The sequence below is a fragment of the Nylanderia fulva genome, unplaced genomic scaffold (genome assembly GCF_048542155.1).
Source record: "Nylanderia fulva isolate GAGA-0341 unplaced genomic scaffold, ASM4854215v1 Scaffold16, whole genome shotgun sequence".
NCBI lineage: Eukaryota > Metazoa > Arthropoda > Insecta > Hymenoptera > Formicidae > Nylanderia > Nylanderia fulva.
Genome location: NW_028189835.1, coordinates 2,707,609 through 2,724,702, shown reverse-complemented (window position 1 = coordinate 2,724,702; position 17,094 = coordinate 2,707,609). Strand labels below are relative to the sequence as shown.

Here is a 17,094-nt window from a genome sequence, read left to right as displayed (position 1 = left end):
TAATAAATAGAAAATTTTTGAAGTCTCTAGAATTTGTCCATTCGACAACCAATCGGAAAGCTACCTGTGCGCAGCATCAGCCAATAGGAAATTGCATTATTTAAAAAAAAAAGATGTCCGCTCTCTATATATACTCTCACCTGCGTATTAAACGGAACAAACATGGTAATCGGTTTCGATGAGAAAAAATGTGTAACAACGTGTGAAAAGTGTGAACGCGATGGATAAAAGGATTTTCGCTTTTGATCATAATAAGCGCGAGACAAGAAGTGATTATACAATAATAAAACTACGTCATTGAAATTTGTTGTCGATTCCTTCGAATAGAATTGAACTGTCTTTAATCTCAGTGCAAATGACTCGTACATTGGAAATACGTTTCTTATCTTCTTTTTAAGATCGGAGTGATAAACGTATTCTCTCTGACAGTAGCTTTAAAATAATGTGTGATGCGAGAGGAAGATCAGGAAGCCAAATTGGACATGCAAAAAATGTGGTATGCGAGAAACATGTATCTTCAATTCTGATATATTTAATATTGCGAGAAATGTCAAATCGGCATATATATATATATATATATATATATATATATATATATGTACATATATGTACAATATTAGTTTGACATCGGAAATAAACTTTAACTTTAAATACCTACCATATTTTTTTACAGCTGTTCAATGCATTTTCCCTCATTTATTCGCTCAACTCGATATTTCGCATTCGCGAAAAATGTTGGGTGTCGATTAATTTAATGGACTAATCCAACTGAAGAATGTCACTTGGCACATTCGAAGATAATTATTTCTAATCGATTGATATATCTTGTGTTGACAGATGCATTAATAATACAATCATCCTAAAGTCAGAGTAATTGTCGCAAAGAGTTAATTGGCGGAACATGCTCGTCTGTTGCTCGTCTGCTGGCATTTTCGTGAAGTGATAAGTCATGCCCGGAGAACCATCAGCGACAACTGGAAATAAATCCAGTGGTAAGGCAAAGAGGATATCCATACCTCGTGTGCAAAGCAGTACCGATACAGAGCTACAGTCGCAACAGAGCGGTTCGACTCCCTTGCAACCCACTGCATTGCACTATGTCAGTTTTCGTTCCGAATTAGAGGACAGCTCGATCCCCCCAGCTTTGCGATGTCGCTTATATGATCTCTTTCAACAAATCGAAAAGGAATTTGAAATGTTGTATACTGAAAATCTTGGATGTAAGTATTTACTCTATTATACTTGATAATCATCCAACATACATTAAATATATATATATATATATATAAAGTTTATTTCAGCTTCTCACCAAAAAAGAGACTTAGTTTACAATTTTTCCGACTCACGTTTATCCATCCATTTCACTTACTGCTATCTACTATTTTATATTGTTTCTTTTCCTAATAAAATAAAATAAATATTAATCTAATTTTATTAAAAATTAAATTAAATTACATTATATTATACATTAAATAGTTCACATTTTACAGTTTTTATATTGCATCCCATTTTCTCATCTCAACATACATTAAATAAATGAATGCTATTATGTTTTGTTACAGTACAAGAGAAGGTTGACATCCTAAATGAAAAACTCGAAAGGGAATGCTATGGATCAGGTGAACGCAGTTTACCTCCTGGAGATCTTACAGATTATCCAGAAACAAAAAATCTTTCCAAACAGAAATGTAAGACCATATTACAGTATTATATTAATATGATACATTAAAAGATATGTATTTTAAATCACATATATAAGATGTAAAAAAATATTTTAAAAAGATAGAATATTCATTAAATTAAATCAAAAGTTATTCTTCTATCTCTGACGGTGATGATTGATGATGTATTATTTTTCTCCATCTATAAAAGTGCTTCTATCTCTGACAGTGATGATTGATGATGTATTATTTTTCTTCATCTATAATAGTTTAAATTTATCAATAGTATATGCAATTACATCATTAGTTCTTGAGTCTAATAATATAGTCTTTTTTAAATTTCTAGCAGTGGGCGTAAACTCGGCGCAAAAGATCAAAACTTCTCACAAATTAAAAGCTCAGACTAGTAAAATAGTATCGAGCTTTAAAACTCCATCCATGACTTGCACTATGCAAAGAGAATATGTGGGCCATCGAGATGGTGTATGGGAGATATCCGTGAGCAGATCGGCACAACCTATCATAGCAACTGCTTCTACCGACCGCACAGCACGTATATGGGCGATAGACAGCGGCCGATGTTTATTACAATATATCGGTCACAATGGATCTGTGAATTCAGTACGATTCCATCCAACTCGAGAACTGGCATTATCGGCGAGTGGCGACGGTTCCGCTCACGTGTGGCAGGCGGCCGTGGATTGGGACATGCCGAAAAGAGTACAGTCATTAGAGGAACTTCCAGTGGCTGGCTCCGAACGATCCGCTACGAATAATCTAATTAGTAATAATGACGAGCAGGAGGAGCCCCCGACTCTGAGAACACCAATACGAGAACTCCTGGGTCATTCGAGCGTCGTTATGGCTGCAGATTGGCTCTCCGGAGCCGAACAATTGGTCACAGCCTCTTGGGATAGAACGGCGAATCTGTATGACACGGAGACCGGAGAAATTATACACACGCTGTGCGGACACGATCAGGAATTGACTCACGTGTCGACTCATCACACTCAAAGATTGTGCGTTACATCCAGCAGGGACAACACGTTCCGATTATGGGATTTTAGAGAACCGATACATTCGGTCTCGGTGTTTCAAGGTCATACAGAGTATGTATTATTAGTGTTAATTTGTAGATTTATGTATAACAATAAATAGGATGAGATATTTGACATATCTCTTTTTACAGAACAGTAACATCTGCAGTCTTCACAAGGGAAGATAAAATTGTATCTAGTTCGGATGATAGAAGTGTTAAAGTATGGGAACTACGTAATATACGCAGTCCGTTAGCAACAATACGTGGGGATAGCGCTGCTAACAGACTATCAGTTTCTAGTACTGGTGTAGTGGCAATACCACATGATAATAGACAGATACGTTTATTTGACTTAAGTGGCCAACGTTTAGCAAGATTACCTAGAACTAGTAGACAGGTAAGATATATATATATATATATATATATATGTACATTTTGCATATTTTTATATTTATGTAAGAATTTGTCTTTCTAACCAGATAGTTTATATTGAAATATATTAATGGTGATTAAAAATTTAAAATTACTGAAACTGTAGAAAATGGTACAGTTATTATAAGTAATCTTAAACTTTTATTTAAGTGTTCATTTATTGCATTTAAATATAATAGGAACATATTTTTAAACATATTTTGTTATTTTTCAAAATAAAAATTACACAACTTGATTGAATTTTTTCTTTCATTCTTGATATTATAAATATATCTCATTAAACAAAAATAACATGATTTTATTTTGCAGGGTCATCGTAGAATGGTATGTTCTGTCGCCTGGTTGGAAGATAATAATGTATGTAATTTATTTTCCTGTGGTTTTGATAGACTAGTATTAGGTTGGAGTGTTCTTCCCGTCAAAGATGCTTAAACATCAAAAACTATACGATTTTATATCAGACTCTTTATGTCATGTTAATGTAATATTGGGAATATTTAGGTGCAATTTAGGAATGGAAGTACATATGTAACTATACAGTAAAAATCCAGCAATTAATCCAATCAAAGAGCCTCCCTTTCCACTCTTGCAAACAACTGCAATAAATAACCAAAAAATATATATATATTATATGTATTATATCTAAATAATTTATCAGAGATAAATTATAAATAGAATGTGTGATTTTAAAGTTGCAATAAAAGCTGTGAACATATCTTATGTAAATTTTTTTTAAATAGATTCTTACCCGAGTATGCAGTGAAGAGACATAAAACAGTGTAAGCTTGGATAAGAAGATAATATGGACCCGACGCAATATGCCTCCAGACTATTCCCAAAAATCCCAATAATTTGCCACAACCTCCAACAATTAGAGCACAACTTAAATCTCTTACACTGTATTTGTATGGTTTTTTACCAATGATAAACCATTTTAATTCTGTTACTAGAACAACTGTACAAATAAATGCTGCAAAAGCGAATGCTGTATGTAGCAGCACGCTGTAAAAATTACAATAATCTTGTAACGTATCATTATAGATCAAATCCATTTGCAATGTGTTTAATTCTGTCTTGCTTATCTCGCAGGAAAACCAAGCTCTGAACGATTCGGCTAGCCATAATATTATAAGTAATTTCCAATATGATTTAAAATTGCTGTTGTACAAGAGATGTCTGTAGGCTGGTTTTTCTATTAAAATAAGATCTACAAAAACTATAACAGGATCATATTCGATGTATTTATCAGCTAACAAGCCACAATTCTCCTAAAATATAATACAAAATTGATATAGTAAAAAATTGAAATAGTACACAATGTAAGTATATAGATTCATAACATTCCACTTACGCATTTTAAGATTTTAAGAACACTAGGACAGTATCTCCTAAAAAGCTCTTTGCATTCAACTCCACAATTTATACAAATGTACATTTAGACAAAGACTTTGAAATATCTGAAATAAATAACGAATCAATTTCCATAAATAACATTAAGAAATAAAAAAAGATGGATTTATAGTAGAATAATTTTTATTGTTTATTATATTATTATGCTTTTTTCAATCAATCTAAGAAGATTAAGTTGAATTACATAAAACGAGATTAAGTTACATAAATGTATGAGTCACATAATTACAAATTAATGATAATTTGCAACATATAATATCCTCTACATTTGCAATTGATTTATAACTGATTTATTATTTATTAGTTTTAGATATTTAGATTGAAATAATATTTCAATTTTCAGTTCGGTCTAGTTTCTCTTATCTACAGCAAGATTTAGCAAGTATTTATTTAGAGAGATAAAGTTTTAATATTTACAAAGATAATACATTTTATTATGTACAGGGTAGGCCATTTTAATCTTTCCACTAAAATTTCTCAAAATCCAAAAATTTAAGACAAAAATGTTTCAAATAAAAGTTGTATGGTTTCAAGGGGGACATGAGATGGTGTCATTGATTTGACCTTGAATAGCCATTTGAAGGTTACGTAAAGGTCAACTTCAATTTCTTAAATGGAACACTATATTTTTTCTTGCATTCTTTTGTAGCTGACTTCGAGATCTTTCCAAAACACTACAATAAAATATTTTTTCATGAAGTATTTTTCGAGTTATTAAGGCTGCCAATTTGCAGTATTTTGACATAAAATACAAAATATCTTGGGAAATATTCATTTTTCGATTATCATACCTTAATACTTTTATGCACAGAATAATGAGACGAATCAATTGGTGTAAAGAAAACACATAGTTTTTTAAAGAAAAATTATCTAACTGCTTATTGCAATTTTCATATTTTTTTTTAAAGGTAACTATGTGTTTTCTTTACATCAACTGATTTATCTCATTATTCTGTGCATAAAAGTATTAAGGTATGATAATCGAAAAATGAATATTTCTCAAGATATTTTGTATTTTATGTCAAAATACTGCAAATTTGCAGCCTTAATAACTCGAAAAATACTTCATGAAAAAATATTTTATTGTAGTGTTTTGGAAAGATCTCGAAGTCAGCTACAAAAGTATGCAAGAAAAAATATAGTGTTCCATTTAAGAAATTGAAGTTGACCTTCACATAACCTTCAAATGGCTATTCAAGGTCAAATCAATGACACCATCTCATGTCCCCCTTGAAACCATACAACTTTTATCTGAAACATTTTTGTCTTAAATTTTTGGATTTTGAGAAATTTTAGTGGAAAGATTAAAATGGCCTACCCTGTATATTTACATTATCTGAAATCATACTTACTAATAATATAATGAGAGTTTATATAATAATAAGCTAGCATATATAATGAGCTGCATAATAACTACACAAATATAAGATAAATATTAGTGAAAGGAAAGCAAGATAGTGGTGGGAGTATCATCATAAAAGCCTAGCAAGACATGTCACCTTAAAAGCAGTCTTATTTCGACTTTCATTCAAGTCACATCGAATATGACATCAAATTCAAGTGTACTTTTACAAACAGGGCAAAAAATGCCCATATTGGGATTTGGCACTTGGCACGTAAGTATACAAAAGAACTTGTTTACAATGATCCTATATATATATATATATATGTTAAGAAAATAAGTATTTATTACAATATAAATATATAGGCAACTGGAGAAGAGTTAGAAAAAGCTCTCGATGCAGCTTTGGAAGCAGGATACAGGCACATCGATACTGCGACAGTATATGAAAACGAATGTACAATTGGCAAAGTCTTGAAAAAATGGTTTGATTCTGGCAAAATCAAGCGTTCTGATTTGTTTATAGTGACAAAGGTAAGTTATAATGACAAATTTTGACACACACACAACATTACTGTTAATACAATATTAAAAATATCTTTAGATGTGTATAATTATATCTTAAAAAATATTAAATTTTATTTATAAATATATATACTTATTGTGTATATATGTGTTTATATTATGTTATGCTTAAAACATTACAGGTACCGCCGAGTGGAAATAGACCAAAGGATATAGAAAAATGGCTTAAGCAATCGCTTCAAAACTTGCAAATAACTTATGTGGACTTATATCTGGTGCATGTCCCTTTTGCATTTGAGGATGCTGGAGAGGATTTACATCCACATAATAAAGACGGAGAAATTAGACTTGATGTACATACAGACCATTTAAAAATTTGGTCAACAATGGAGCAACAAGTGCTGGAAAAGCGTACCAAAGCAATTGGATTGTCAAATTTTAACAAAAAACAAATAGAAAAGATTCTAGAACATGCAAAAATACCTGTGTCAAATTTACAAATTGAATTGCATTTGAATTTCCAACAAAAGGAATTGGTATATAAATTTTATATTACTTTTAAATATATTCCTGTAATTATAAAATTCTGTAATTACAAGAGATACATAATGATATTTCAGGTACAGTTTTGTGAGCAGCAGAACATTAGAGTCACAGCGTACTCGCCATTAGGTTCTTATGGATTTTTCAAGGAGATAGGTGTGCCAAATTTGTTAGAAAATACTGTCGTATTACAACTTGGAGTCAAGTACAAGAAAACACCTGCTCAAATACTGCTTAAACACATTATTCAAAAAAAAATAGTAGCCATACCAAAAAGTTCAACTGTTTCGCGAATTGAAGAAAATATCAAAATATTTGATTGGGAACTAACAACTGAAGATATGAAAGAATTAAATAAGCTGGATTGTGGAGAATTTGGGCGCATTTGTAATTTTAGTTTTTTTAAAGGTATCGAAAAACATCCTGAATATCCATTCTAATATTACACAAGTATTATGCTAAACTTTATCAATTATATCTTATTGCGCTTTTTGTATATCTCATTATATTTTTCATATACGTTATAATATAATAATGTAAAGGGAATATTATATATCTTTAAAAAGAATGTTACATATAGACCTTAATAAACAATAAAAATTGTACAATATATAAAATAAACTGTAATATATTAAAGAGATTCCTGTCATTATTACATATAATTTTTGTCCTAATGCAAAAAATATTCATATAAATATTTCTATAAAATAATCATGTATATATGTTAATTTTACGTACAAAATATAATACTGATTATAACCTATACAGCTTTATTTCTATGTAACACAAATAACGATTCAAAAAATGTGTCAAGTATTTAAGGCTATATTTGCATATATTTCAAAATGTAGGTTACTTTCACATTACCTACTTTTACTTCGATTATCTGCTTTCGTATTTCTTCGTCGTCGTTAATAAGATAAGTTGGTCACAGTTGTATTACGATTACTAATTAAATATGTAACGTAATCAAAACAATATGACAAGCACATATCCACGTTCAGATAATAGTAACACAGGTAAATGTTTATTTCACAATAAATAAATCATTAAATAATGAGATAGGTATCTGAATGATTAAAGTATCATTTAATTCTTCTATTCTATTGAGATACAATAGAAGAGATAAAATACATCTCCAGACACCGTGCTAAAGTATATACATATAAATCCGTGATTATAAGTATAATTAAGATTTAGAAAAAAGCTGAATTTGTTTTCCAAACAAAGTAAGCACACAAAATATTTTCACACACGCACACATGTAAACACATGACACACATTCTTGATAAGAAAACAATTTTTCGAAAACATTTTCAGAAAGAAAGAGAGAGAGAGAGAGAGAGATGATCCTCTCTCGCTTCACCATGCTACGCAGTAGTGGAGGGGGGCAATGACTAGTGCGCAGGCGCAGCTGTTCTCTCACTCCACGTCTGTCACGTGACGCGCTCCCCACTCAGCGCCTGTCACGTGATTCGTGACGCGTCGCACATCAGCGCCGCCTAGAGGTCAAAGTTGATTCAAAGTCGCACGCGTCAAGGCGTGTTCTCTCTCTCTCGCCACGATAATTATAAGTATTGTACGAAAAATTCTTTAATTAAGGCAGGTATTGTGCGCTAACATTAAACGCATTGAAGCATGCGAAACGTAATTATGAAGGACAACACATAGAATACTTTGATTGAAGTAATATTACGACTCGTAAACAATAGGGACACGGTACAGGTGTTTCCCATGCAGTGATAACGAGACATCCCGTATTATAATTGAACTGTATGTATGACGATCCTGTTGCTATATTATAATTCTTTCCGAAGAATACATCATCTGTTTATACAAATATGTGCATTTTGATGTCAAAATGCATCATTTTGATGGCAAATGATGCATTTTGACATCAAAATAATGTCATAATAATTACTGTGGCTATCTGGGCATTATATAAATATATCAAAATCTTTGCACACACACATATATATTTCTTTCCGCGAGTTTCTGCTTCCAATTCGTCTTTATCGAAATTTAAATGCGCGCGTGATTTAAATACGCATTAAAATAATATGGAAAACAAAATTTACGCGATAATATTTAATGTGAATAGAAAAGAGAATAAGGATCGCGAGAGAGAGAAATTATTTTTTATCAATTTACAATAATATATATATTTTGCACGTGAATATTATAATAATTAATGTTAAATTTAAACGAAAAATAGTAAAACATGTGAAATATGGAATGCAGAATCTAGTTCGACTTTCTGAAATTTGTTATAGGTATATATATAACTTTTATTTTATATCATTAATGTTTTACTTTTTACAATCAATGTTTAATAAAAATTATACGATATTTTAAAACTGTTTTAAAAATTGTGAAATTTATTTTTATAACATCTTCAATTTTTTTAGAGTATATATACGCATGTTTTAAGTTGTTAACAAATTTATAATACCCTTTTTTTAAATACAAATTTAAGATTTTAAAATATCTTCAAATCGTGAATAATTTTAACATATTTTTCTATTATCCTTTAATAGAGAGATATAGAATCAATGATTTAATTGCTTTGTATCCTATATAATATTGAATTATAAATGATATTTTACTAAATTAATAATTTAAATGGAGATTATTATTTGTTGTTTCAAATGCAAATGTGATTATATTTCTCACGAATTTGACGTTGAAGCACCGAAGGATTAAATTCGTGCTAAAGATGATGATATAAGGTTATGTCCTCCATGATCTTTCGTTAAAATCCTGCAATGTATCATCTAGGACAGTTTAGATAAATCGCAATTTCAAATTATAATTATCATGATATACATATATTTTATAAGATATTATCATAAGTATGTATACAATACATTGCATATATTATTAAAATATTTACAGATTTAATTAGAGATGAAAACCACGCGACAAATTGACATTCGATCTATCAAATTTCAAAAAAATCGGAATTTTTTGATAAATTGATGTATCAAATTTTACTTTATATATATATATCCGTTTGCTGACGTGTTGGAACATCGTCGAATTTAACATTTGGCAAATTATTGTTTTATACAGAATGTAGAGTTAACGCAATTGGAAAATAAATATAATTTAACATTTATCTCTAATAACAGAATCTACTTAAAATGGATAATAACATAAGGAACATTTTTTTTTTCTAATAATCTTCGGCTTGTCTGTTAGATACAACTACAAAATGACTACACACTTACATTGTCACATAATTATACAATGTTATGTATATGCATTCGAGAATACTACATTCACTGAAAACTTATTGTTAAAGTACATTTTGCTGTAAGTAAATTACTGTGCGCTCATCAGCTTTGCATTGCAAATATTACAGGTAGTAAATACTACAATTAACATTAATAATACATGTAATGCCGTGAATTTAAGTAATATTTTGTTGATCGTGTGTTGTCAGAGAGCAATTACGCTCTCTCTTCCTGCTCCTACACCAATCCACTTGACTGTAACAAAATAGATTCTTCTATAGCTAATTCTATCAGAATATTTAATATGAATATACAATGCTATGTAAACATACCTGGCACATCTAAGTACTCCTCTATAATTTGGATGAATTTTTGTGCATTAGGTGGCAATTTATCTAAGGAACGTACATCACTGGTAGCGGATTGCCAACCTTCAATTGTCTCATATACAACTTCAACCTTCGCTAGTTCAGAAGTACTGCCTGGAAAGTATTCTATGTCCTTCCTGTTCAACCGATATCCAACGCACACTTTTATCTCTGATAATATATCCAAGATATCAAGTTTTGTTAAACATATAGCTGTATATCTGAAATAAGAGAACAATGAAACTGATATATATATCAGCATAATATTAATGCAACAATTATTAAGTCAAGCAGCCATTGGAAGCAAAGATATAATTTTCATATAATGTGATACATTTTTTTTACATACCCATTAACCAACGTTGTAAATTTTAACAATGGCAAATCTAGCCACCCGCATCGTCTCTTTCGCTTTGTGGTTACGCCGAATTCGTGGCCTCTTTTCTGCAATAATTCTCCAGTAGAATCTAAAAGTTCTGTGGGAAATGGTCCGTCACCGACTCTGGTGGTGTAGGCTTTTACGACACCGATTATCTGGCCGATTGTGTTAGGAGGTAAACCAAGACCGGTTAATACCCCACCAATACTGCAATTCGAACTTGTCACATATGGATAAGTTCCAAAGTCAATATCCAACATTGCTGCGTTAGCACCCTCCACTAAAACCTTTTTACCATCCTTTAAAGCCTGGTGCAAGTATTGCACCGTCTCCTTCACATACGGCCTTATACGCTCAGCATATCTGCAAAAGAATCGTAATATATTATAAATCATATATTATAAATATCTATATATATTTAAATCTTGTAGAACAATATAATTACATAAAATACTCGTTATACTTACTCCTTGTAACGTTCCAATTCGGCCTTAACATCGACATGTAAAGCAGGAAACATTTTTTGATACGATGTAACTAGTGTGTTAAACTTCTGGGAGAACTTGTCGTAGTCACCAAGGAGATCTCCGATTCTGAGTCCATTCCTGGCAGCTTTGCTCGAATACGTCGGTCCTATACCTTTCTTCGTAGTTCCCAATGACTGCGTACCTTTCTCCAATTCTTGCAATCCATCAACCTGTTGATGAAAATCAAACACTATATGTGCCCGATCTGATATTACAAGTCTGTCCTCCCAGTTTTTAAGCCCTTTAGCCTCGTTCTTTTCCAATTCATCAAACAGACCAGGCAGGTGAATCACTACTCCATTGCCTGTAAACAGAAGAAAGATGGCAAATATGAATAATTATATATATGATCTGCAGTGTATTTATCAGAATTATTGAGATAACAATATTCAGGTACTCAATATCTATTTATATCAAGAGACAATAGAATAACCCATGTATAAATATGTGGAATAATTGTTCGATACATTGATCTTGTTTTCTCATACATTTGTTTTGCTAAATTGTTTATCTCCTTTATATTAATCACTACAATCATCAGTGATACATGTCATTGTTTTGCAAGTGCAAATCAGAATATTAATTTATTTGTGCATTACCTATAACGGATTTGCATCTAGGATTGATTATTCCACTAGGCAGAAGGTGAAAGTCGAATTCGGCACCTTCTGCAACTACAGTATGCCCTGCATTATTTCCTCCCTGCAAAATTATATTAATGCTTAAAGAAACAGAGCTTGCCTATGACAGGCATATTTACGATAAGAAAGATTGTATTGTAATTTTAATAATATTGAATTGAAATACACAAGGTCTTAAAATGACATAAACAATGGCATTGAAGTCTTGGAATCAAGTATACAGAAATATTTATCATCTATATTCTATTACAAATAAAAAATATAGACAAGAGGAATAAAAAAGAAAGAAATATAATATAAAATCTTCTTCAAATACATATAAATAATTGCTAAGTTATCAGAAGTAATTCTCTCTCCGATAATATTTAATATTATTTCTTTTATAGGAAATGTGGACATGCGCAGCCTGAGATTACATAAATCTGAATTTTCTCTTACATTAATATATATCAAATCATTATTCATAAATCCATCAATTCTGTAATTATCGCGTGTATTGAGACAAATATCCTGTTACAGACAAGAGATAAGGAGAAATCCGGTTATTTATCGCGTTTAAGCCATACAAAGATACGCTGCATGATAATTTCATGATTTTACGATTTTTTTGTGTATATATAAGAGCTATCAATTATGTAATCTCAGGTACCAGACTATACTGCCGAAGATGTTTGTTATACCCACAGGTCAGGTGACGCGTGCGTGCATTATTTCTAAAAATAAAAAAAAAGAAAAGTAAACGCAAACGTTTTTCGCGCTCATATGATTTCAATATTTTTCAGAAATATTCTTCAGCGTTTCCCAGAGCACGCGCTCGACTTCTCCAACTGTAGCTAACCTAATCCTCGGATGTGTCAATTTTTCAGGGTCATAGAGGAGCATGAAATGAACGAGAAATTGAGCAAGCTTTTCCTTTGAACTTTCGGAAGGCGGGAAACGCGTCGATGTCCAGGACAATCCGTCATACCTGACACCTGCAGACGACGTCAGCTTCCATCGCCAGCATGTCCACGACCTTTCCCTTGCCCTCGTCGCCCCATTGCGCGCCGAGGACCACCGTGACCTTGGATATGGAACCGCCGGACATCCGTTGTTTCTTCCTCGGCGAGACCGGGGCACCGTTGCCGTTCGCCTGCTGCATCCTCTCCTGGGAGAATACGAGGAGTTACGAAGTGAAGTCGCGAGGTGATCGCGCCGGCGCTCCAACAGAGTCACGCGGGAAGAGGTTCTTCGGTTCTTCTTCTTCTTCTTCTTCTTCTTCTTCTTCCTCCTCTTCTTCCGTCCTCGCTCGGCGGCGAACAGCTGACGCGACAGAAATCGGCCGGAACGAAATCGGGGGCGAGTCACCGCTCTTGATCTACTCTCCCCTCTAACCGCTGTACCACCTCCTTCCTCTTCCGCGCGCGCGATTACTCGCTACTTAACCTAACCTGACCTAACTTGTCCGATTAAAGCTGGTTTTGAACGAATCAAACGTCTTCGTCATAATCGTTTGATTTTCGCGCGATTTTTTCTATTTTTTTTTTTTTAAGTATCGAATATATAGATATGTTCTTTCTCTCTTTTCAAAATTATTAATTTGATTGAGGAGATTATATGTACCGGGAGGAAAATGATTCAAAGATCGCGATTTTAATTTTTGAATATGAACGGTGCATAAATAAAATGAACGCGCACGTGACGCATCGTCTGGGAAACTTATCGTTAGTTTTTTTTCCACTCGGCATCAATTATTTCCTATATCTACATTAATGTATATATTAACTGCATTTTAGGAAACCTGAATATTAAATTGGCAAACTATTTATTAAATTTTATTGATCAAACGAAGATTATAAATATATCACTATAAAAGGATATATATAATTGCAATGACCTTGTGCTCGTTTGATATATCTACTCTCCGATTCTCGGGATATTCGACGACAATTTTTTACTTGCGTGCGTAAAAGGATTCTCGAAATAATTATCTTCTATAATGATCAAATGATAATATATATATGGAATCGATATAATAAAAATAAATAACAGATCGGAACAAGATTGATGACATACATAATAAAATAATCGAGTTAAAAGTTGAATTAAAAATTAAAATTGTAAATAAAATATAAAATTTATTTAAAAATATATATATATAATATTAAGTTAAAATTAAAATATTTTATTATTGAAATTTTGATGTAATCTATATATACTTTAAAATGTAACGTATGATATTTTCAACAGATTTCCAAAAAGAACAAGAAAAATATATCTTGGCTTCCTAACGCGATGAATATGTGGAGAAATACGTACTCGATTGACGAAGGTTTATTTCAGTACGCATGATGTAATTGTGGAGTAATTTGAGTAATCATCTGCTGAGAAACGACGATACGTGTCCAAGACGATAATTCAAAATATAAGCACCGTGTGTATACATACACATATAGTCTACATTCATATAGGTATATAACTCGATATGTAATACGAATTTCTTCGTCGTATTCTAATGGTAGAGATGAGTTTTTATAATCCTTTATTTGAGAAAATCAAAGGAATTGTTTTAGGGAAAAAATGTGCCAAAATATTTCCCCAAGATGTATGAATAACTTTATAACTCTTTCAAGATCAAATAAAATATGCAAAAAACAATTCTTTAAATTTTCTACGATATACAAGAAAAATTGTGAATCACCAATATCGTTTAACTTGGAAGAGTCTTATTGTGCCTGTATAAAGTATATATAACAATACCGGAATAAAGCTGCGCGCACAAGCGCTGTTCAATATTTACATCAGCGAAATGGATATATTACCGGATTAGAGACGTGACCCCCGTGGCTTTTTAATTATACAAGCTTCAGTGCATCCCGGGACACACATCTGCCCTATAGAAACTCATCTCTATACCCAGCGGTCGACGAGAAGAGATCCGTTCCCTCGCTACCTAGTATCAATTACATTGTTATTATTACAAGGGAGTAGCCGAGGAGAGATGCGGTCAGAGATAATACACTGTTATAAGAGCATGCACAACAATGGGACAGGTACACGCGGCGTTAACCGAAGATCTCCCTTTAGTCTCCCTCATCGTGCGAGCAACGCGATAGCCATCGCGCGTGCAACTATGCGTTTAATTTGGATTTACCGCAAAGAGAAGGAGAGAGAGGATATCGCGAAAACGAGGGGTACGCACCCCACGAGAGAGAGACCTGGGTCACGTGTATGTATTATATAATGCGTGTACATACGTAAACATATACATATATGTACACGCGCGATATATGTATATTATATATAGCGAGGAGTTCGTCCTTCGGGAGATTTAGTGAAACATTCGGGATGACGAGCGAAGGAACACGGATGAGGAACACGGATTTCAGCATAGCCCGGATACTGTCGGACGATCGCGAATGTTGCTCGCCGAAGGACGAAAGTTCCTCAAGAAAGTTGCGTATCCCGGTTTCGTCTCTCCCGGAAGCGAACGAAGAACAAGAGGCATGCGAGGGAGAGACAAAACGCGAGAAATACGTCGTTGATCGTGTCGTCCCGAGTGAAACCAGGGATGATCCTTTTCTAGCCGGCGAGACGAGACAACGGGATGGTGAAATACGGAGGACCGATCTCACGTGGCTTCAGTACACCAGGTACAGACCGCCGAAACTGCCCAGAAGATCCTACATCGAGAGGCGAACCAAGCGGCGAACGGATGATCGTCCTCGCATTCCCTTCTCTTCGTCGCAGCTGCAGGTGTTGGAAGACAGGTACAGGAGGAGCGCCTATCTGTCCAGGAACGACGTCGTCGAGATGTCAGCGATGTTGAGACTGCCGCAGAGCAAAGTAGGTCAATAAAAAAGAAAATAATATATATGTAAAAGAACTTTATGTCAATGACATGTGGATTTTTAATAGCATTTAAATTGTTCGTAAATAATGTTAAACAAATTTATATCTATGATTGCTAAAGCTTATATATATATATACACACTATATAATGCATATATTATATAAGCACATATGTGTGTTTCATATATTAATAATAATTATATATAATTAAAATTATGTGTATATAATAATATATTGTGTCATTGTGTACATAATGTCATGTATATTATGTCATTGATATAAAGTTTTTTTTATTTAAAAATGCACGCTACATTCATGCTTTTTTTGTTGACAATCTGCTCAACTTACGCGAGTATAAATTCGAATTTAAATGTTTCGCGCATTTTATCTTGGTAAATAAAGCAGATTTCCTTTTTATCAACTCTTGGTTAGTTATTGACACACGTGAATCTTTAAAAAATGCAGTGAGATTGCACGAAAATGTTTATTCAAAATGTATGATTTTATATGATGTTTTTTTGTTTTTTGTAGATAAAAATCTGGTTTCAAAATCGTCGAGCGAGACAGAGACGCGAATCGTTGAGTTCCACGGCGCGATGACAACATTAAATTGAAGCTCTGCAAATGGTTCCTATAGGATCCAAAATCGTATATGAGGCTATATCTCCTTGAAGAACGATATTATATATGTATATATAAGATTCGAATCCTAATTATATTCCAAGCGACTCAACTTTTCATATCGCAGCTATATTTATATTTTCTTAATTATTGTACAAATGCAAATAATATATATCAATAACAAATATATCTTTATATATATGTATTAAGAAAATAATGCGTATATAGACATTTTATATAATGAATAAAGAAACTTACTGTAAATCATAAAAAATAACAAAGCAAACATAAAATTTTATAATTCGTGCCTAGGAAGACGCGTTGAAAATAAAAGGTTAAGTATACAAATAAGATATATATATATATATAAATAAATTGTGTAACAGAATTTTTTGCACAAACATTTTGTAAAAAAAAATGTAACATTTGCGATGAGAATAAAAATCAATGCAACTTACAATAACATTTTCCTTCAAGAGAAGATCGAAGAAATGAGGGATGTATGAAGAAACATCTCGTCTGAAGTTTGAAGATTTTTC

The 17,094-nt window shown here is 32.5% G+C and overlaps 5 protein-coding genes across 10 annotated transcripts; 3 read left to right on the top strand and 2 right to left on the bottom strand.

Moving 5' to 3' along the window:
- Window positions 1-128: 128 nt before the first annotated feature.
- Window positions 129-3,847, top strand: Wdr37 (WD repeat domain 37). Of its 2 annotated transcripts, none has more exons than XM_029314993.2 (6): window positions 129-496; window positions 838-1,220; window positions 1,563-1,688; window positions 2,011-2,770; window positions 2,851-3,097; window positions 3,442-3,847. In XM_029314993.2, exons 2-6 carry the CDS (start codon window positions 950-952, stop codon window positions 3,562-3,564), a joined length of 1,527 nt encoding a protein of 508 aa, XP_029170826.1. In that variant the 5' UTR covers window positions 129-496; window positions 838-949; the 3' UTR covers window positions 3,565-3,847. The 2 variants fall into 2 exon arrangements, with proteins under 2 accessions (XP_029170826.1, XP_029170825.1); XM_029314992.2 differs by having other exon boundaries at window positions 2,008-2,770.
- On the bottom strand, window positions 3,364-8,342 carry Arv1 (ACAT-related protein required for viability 1). Of its 2 annotated transcripts, none has more exons than XM_029315002.2 (4): window positions 7,820-8,342; window positions 4,484-4,589; window positions 3,881-4,400; window positions 3,364-3,728 (listed from the first exon to the last, which is right to left on the bottom strand). In XM_029315002.2, exons 2-4 carry the CDS (start codon window positions 4,565-4,567, stop codon window positions 3,604-3,606), a joined length of 729 nt encoding a protein of 242 aa, XP_029170835.2. In that variant the 5' UTR covers window positions 4,568-4,589; window positions 7,820-8,342; the 3' UTR covers window positions 3,364-3,603. The 2 variants fall into 2 exon arrangements, with proteins under 2 accessions (XP_029170835.2, XP_029170834.2); XM_029315001.2 differs by having other exon boundaries at window positions 7,824-8,342.
- LOC114940359 (aldo-keto reductase family 1 member A1) lies at window positions 6,005-7,592 on the top strand. The gene is made up of 4 exons (XM_029314999.2): window positions 6,005-6,158; window positions 6,251-6,418; window positions 6,592-6,945; window positions 7,030-7,592. Exons 1-4 carry the CDS (start codon window positions 6,087-6,089, stop codon window positions 7,390-7,392), a joined length of 957 nt encoding a protein of 318 aa, XP_029170832.2. The 5' UTR covers window positions 6,005-6,086; the 3' UTR covers window positions 7,393-7,592.
- Window positions 8,343-9,346: 1,004 nt separating the features above from the next.
- LOC146723931 (homeobox protein MSX-2) lies at window positions 9,347-16,873 on the top strand. Of its 4 annotated transcripts, XM_085480804.1 has the most exons (5): window positions 9,347-14,202; window positions 14,333-14,553; window positions 15,067-15,311; window positions 15,390-15,928; window positions 16,466-16,873. In XM_085480804.1, the coding sequence occupies exons 4-5, from the start codon at window positions 15,431-15,433 to the stop codon at window positions 16,532-16,534; spliced, it is 567 nt and encodes a 188-aa protein (XP_085336930.1). In that variant the 5' UTR covers window positions 9,347-14,202; window positions 14,333-14,553; window positions 15,067-15,311; window positions 15,390-15,430; the 3' UTR covers window positions 16,535-16,873. The 4 variants fall into 4 exon arrangements, 3 of the variants coding, with proteins under 3 accessions (XP_085336930.1, XP_085336929.1, XP_085336928.1); XR_014924288.1 differs by lacking the exon at window positions 16,466-16,873 and having other exon boundaries at window positions 15,669-15,735; XM_085480803.1 differs by having other exon boundaries at window positions 15,067-15,928.
- Adss (adenylosuccinate synthetase) lies at window positions 9,765-13,484 on the bottom strand. The gene is made up of 6 exons (XM_029314997.2): window positions 13,071-13,484; window positions 12,062-12,164; window positions 11,403-11,766; window positions 10,906-11,298; window positions 10,521-10,777; window positions 9,765-10,443 (listed from the first exon to the last, which is right to left on the bottom strand). Exons 1-6 carry the CDS (start codon window positions 13,242-13,244, stop codon window positions 10,394-10,396), a joined length of 1,341 nt encoding a protein of 446 aa, XP_029170830.2. The 5' UTR covers window positions 13,245-13,484; the 3' UTR covers window positions 9,765-10,393.
- Window positions 16,874-17,094: the final 221 nt, after the last annotated feature.